The 3,463-nt window shown below is 40.4% G+C and overlaps 1 protein-coding gene across 1 annotated transcript in view; it reads right to left on the reverse strand.

Moving 5' to 3' along the window:
* gckr (glucokinase (hexokinase 4) regulator) overlaps nucleotides 1-1,974 on the reverse strand; it is a gene marked incomplete in the record, with an annotated part of 8,712 nt that extends 6,738 nt beyond the window's left edge. Inside the window, 5 exon segments of the mRNA XM_035677592.1 lie at nucleotides 382-455; nucleotides 752-820; nucleotides 900-968; nucleotides 1,082-1,231; nucleotides 1,811-1,974. Coding sequence (XP_035533485.1) covers nucleotides 382-455; nucleotides 752-820; nucleotides 900-968; nucleotides 1,082-1,231; nucleotides 1,811-1,861 — 413 coding nt within the window.
* Between the last annotated feature and the right edge of the window lie 1,489 nt (nucleotides 1,975-3,463).

Below are 3,463 nucleotides of genomic sequence, written 5' to 3' on the forward strand. Positions count from 1 at the left end.
TCCTCTTACAAAATAAAGTTGAATTCATTAGCCATAAATCACTCCTTCACTGACTTCATCACACTCTGGGCTTTTGCTTCTACAGCCTTATTTGGTCCGGTATTACCAGTAGCTTATGATGGCTAACGTTGGCTACTGTTAGTAAATTCTAAATAGAAATATCAGATATTTCTATTATTATTGAATTAATTTGTCTTTCTTACTCTTCTTTGCCTGTCATATTGTTCCACCACGTTTAGCATGTCACAGATTTGAATACTTGCTTCTTGTAATTTTGCGAAAGAAATATTAAAATGTTAACCTGTGATATGTTAAAAAAAATCAGTAGCACAAGCAAAGAAAGCATCAAACGGATTCAAGTTTGCTTCCTCTGCTACAAACCTGTCTCCTCCTGCAATGATGTACGAATACACCGAACTCTGGTTCAGCTCCCTCAATGCTCTGTTGAAAGCTGACTAACAACACACACACAAACAGGCAAAACACACCAAACAGGAAGTCATTTTTCCATGAAACAAGTGAGATTTGATCAGATGATTTCGTTAAGTGTCATTATACTAATATTACTGACATACTCTAGCTTTTTCTTCCTGGATCTGCGATATCACTTTCCGTTGTACAATGAAAATTGTCTTATTATCATTAAGAGACCAAATAACTGAAATTGTGTTTGTGCTGCGGTTGTTTGCTTCCTTGTTGCTGGTGTGCAGTGCACTAAATCATCTGGGGAGCATTTCAGGACAACGTTTACCGTGATGAGAAAAGCCATTCGACCAGAAGTCCCACAGCCACTCAGTACAACAAGGCTGTCCTGAGGATCCTGTCAAAGATAGAGAAGACAGGCTTTAACAACCTGTCTCACTGACCAACAGAAATACAGACAGACAGAGAGAAGATACCTTGAGAACGAGCTGCACCCTCTTAGCAACCTCCACCACTGTTTCCACCACTCGTTCACTCAAAAGCCTCTGAAAATGACAACCAAATAATCATTTCCTAACAGGAAATTTTCAGAATAAAGTTTTTTTTTTTTTAAATCTCAAAATTACTCTCATTATTCTACTCATTGTTGATGGAATACCTGGTATGTGGCTCCCGTCTCTTCTTGAAACATCTGGGCGTCACAGGCCTGTAACATCCTCACTATACATTTGGCTGAAGCCCGGTCGATGTCGCGCGTCAGGGGATTGGACTTCTCCGAAACAGGAAGTGACGGCTCGTAATCTGGAGACTGAGAAACACAAAATATCAATTTAAAGAATTGTTCAACGTATTTGCTGGATTTAAACACTTATTATGAAATGTAAATTGAAGCTAGGCTATAGGTTTATGTTGTATGCTTTACGACAAGCCTGAGATAATAATATAGCTTAATTTAGAAGAATATTCCCTTTTTTTGTAAAAAGTCAGATGATAACTCTCATGTCTGTATGCTAAATAGGAAGCTAGAGCAAGAAGCCGGTTAGCTTAGCTTAGCATTAAGACTGGAAACTAATAAAACAGCTAGTCCAGCTCTGTCCAAACAGAATAAACTCTGTCTACTAGCAACTCTAAAGCTCATGAATGAGGGATTTCTCTTATCTGAATCTGAACAAAAACAGACGTGTAGAAAGGACAAGTTTCTGTTTTACGGTGGGTTATGTGCCAAACTATTTCTTGGCCAGAGACGCAGAGACTTCCTGTCTTTATGCTAAGCTAAGCTAACCAGTTCCTGGCTGTAGCTTCATATTTACCACACAGACATGAGAGCGGCATCAACTTCCTCATCTAACTCAGCAATAAAGCGAACAAAACTATTCCTTCAACCTACCTCCCATTCATGCATAGCGGAGAGACTACAAGTCCAGTCTGATCCTGCCATTGTGCATGAGTCTGCCCTCGTCTGCCAAAAACAGTTTGTCACAAGAAATGTCCCTACGTGTAGTCTGTTTCCTTTCTGTCAGTTACAGGGATTTAAAATGAAAACCACAAAGTGCTTGGCTCTATCTGTAGTGACAAAGTTCACTTAAGGACCTTTGAGACTGAAGAGTGAAAGGAAGTATGGATTTCTCTGTCACACACCAACACAAATGCCTGTCTGTGGATTAAAAGCAGAAGTTATTCTTGCACCTATTTTATTGGAAACAAGAGAGAAATAAACTTCTCTTGCGTTACGAGAAGCAAAAGTGAAACATTACTGATTCCTAAATCACAAAACGCCCCACAGCAGAAACAGTTGGAACACGGAGATCAAACTCAAAACTCAGCATGAGACCGATTTGAAAAGAAAAATCATCCTTGATCTGAGCTCCGAGAGTGTTGGCTCGCGATTAATAAAATCTCTAACAGTGAAATTTGTTCCATCGTTTCCAAAACATGCTTCTCAGCCCTGCAGTGTACAAAAAAATCCAACTGATTCTCAGCAGCGTGAAAATATTTACACCCCAGCAGATTGTGGAGTCTAATACATTTCATCACATTCAGTGGACTCGATCAAAGTGTTTGCTGCGGTGTGCCTCATTCCTCCAAAACTCCCACTACTGTCTCTCATAACCGTCGGCTAATTGCTGTCAGTGACACAGTGGCAGGGACATTTTTCACATCATGTTCCATCAACAAAGAAAACACAAATATTTCTCCTCACACTTCACGAGTCCTGTCACCTCATTTTTCTCCATGCAAAATGAGTTTTGTACCCCGTTATAAAGCCTGTGACTCTCTGCACAGTGATGCATTTGTACTACTCATTACTGGCTCACGCTGATTATTAATATTATCAGACAGCTGAAGTACAGTTTGGTGTTAACCTCTATGAGTCAGTCAACACCAGGTCTGTGCGTAGGGCTGTCAGAATGACGCGCCTCCATAGTTTGTTGGCAGCAGCAACGCACAAGTGTCATAGTTGAACACTCTGAAAGCAAAAGTGATGACAAAAGTTAAAAGGTAAAGCTCAGCCGAGGTCCAGTGTGTAACATTAGGAGGATCTATTGTCAGAAATGGAATATAATATTCATAGGTATCTTTTTATTAGAGTACAATCACCTGAAAATAAAATCATTGTGTTTTGTTACCTTTAGAATGAGCCTGTTTTTATCTAAGCAGAGAGAGCCGGAGGGAGGCCGTCATATTGAACCGTCATGTTTGTACAGTCGCCCCAGGGTTCAAGTTGTGTGGGAGCCAGTGGGAGCCAGTGGGAGCCGAGCTCCCGTAAGAATGGGTCTCATGAAAGAAGTAAAATCATACGTCTGCGGGGGTTGCTAATACATTACCAACAACCATGATTTGAATACATTTTTCAGTGTAATGAGTATTATATCTCTCTGTATTCACTGCTTGCTTTCTTTTGGTTTTACGACTCGCAAAACCCGATGCATGCTCCCATTAGCGGAGTGCTACATAGGATACGGTACTGTACCAAAAAGGGTGGAAATGAATTTTCCCTTTGAGTGATGGGTCTCGGTTGGCATATTTCCGTCTATTGAAA

Source organism: Morone saxatilis, unplaced genomic scaffold (assembly GCF_004916995.1).
Source record: "Morone saxatilis isolate NCDOM2014 unplaced genomic scaffold, NCSU_SB_2.0 Contig6, whole genome shotgun sequence".
NCBI classification, from domain to species: domain Eukaryota; kingdom Metazoa; phylum Chordata; class Actinopteri; family Moronidae; genus Morone; species Morone saxatilis.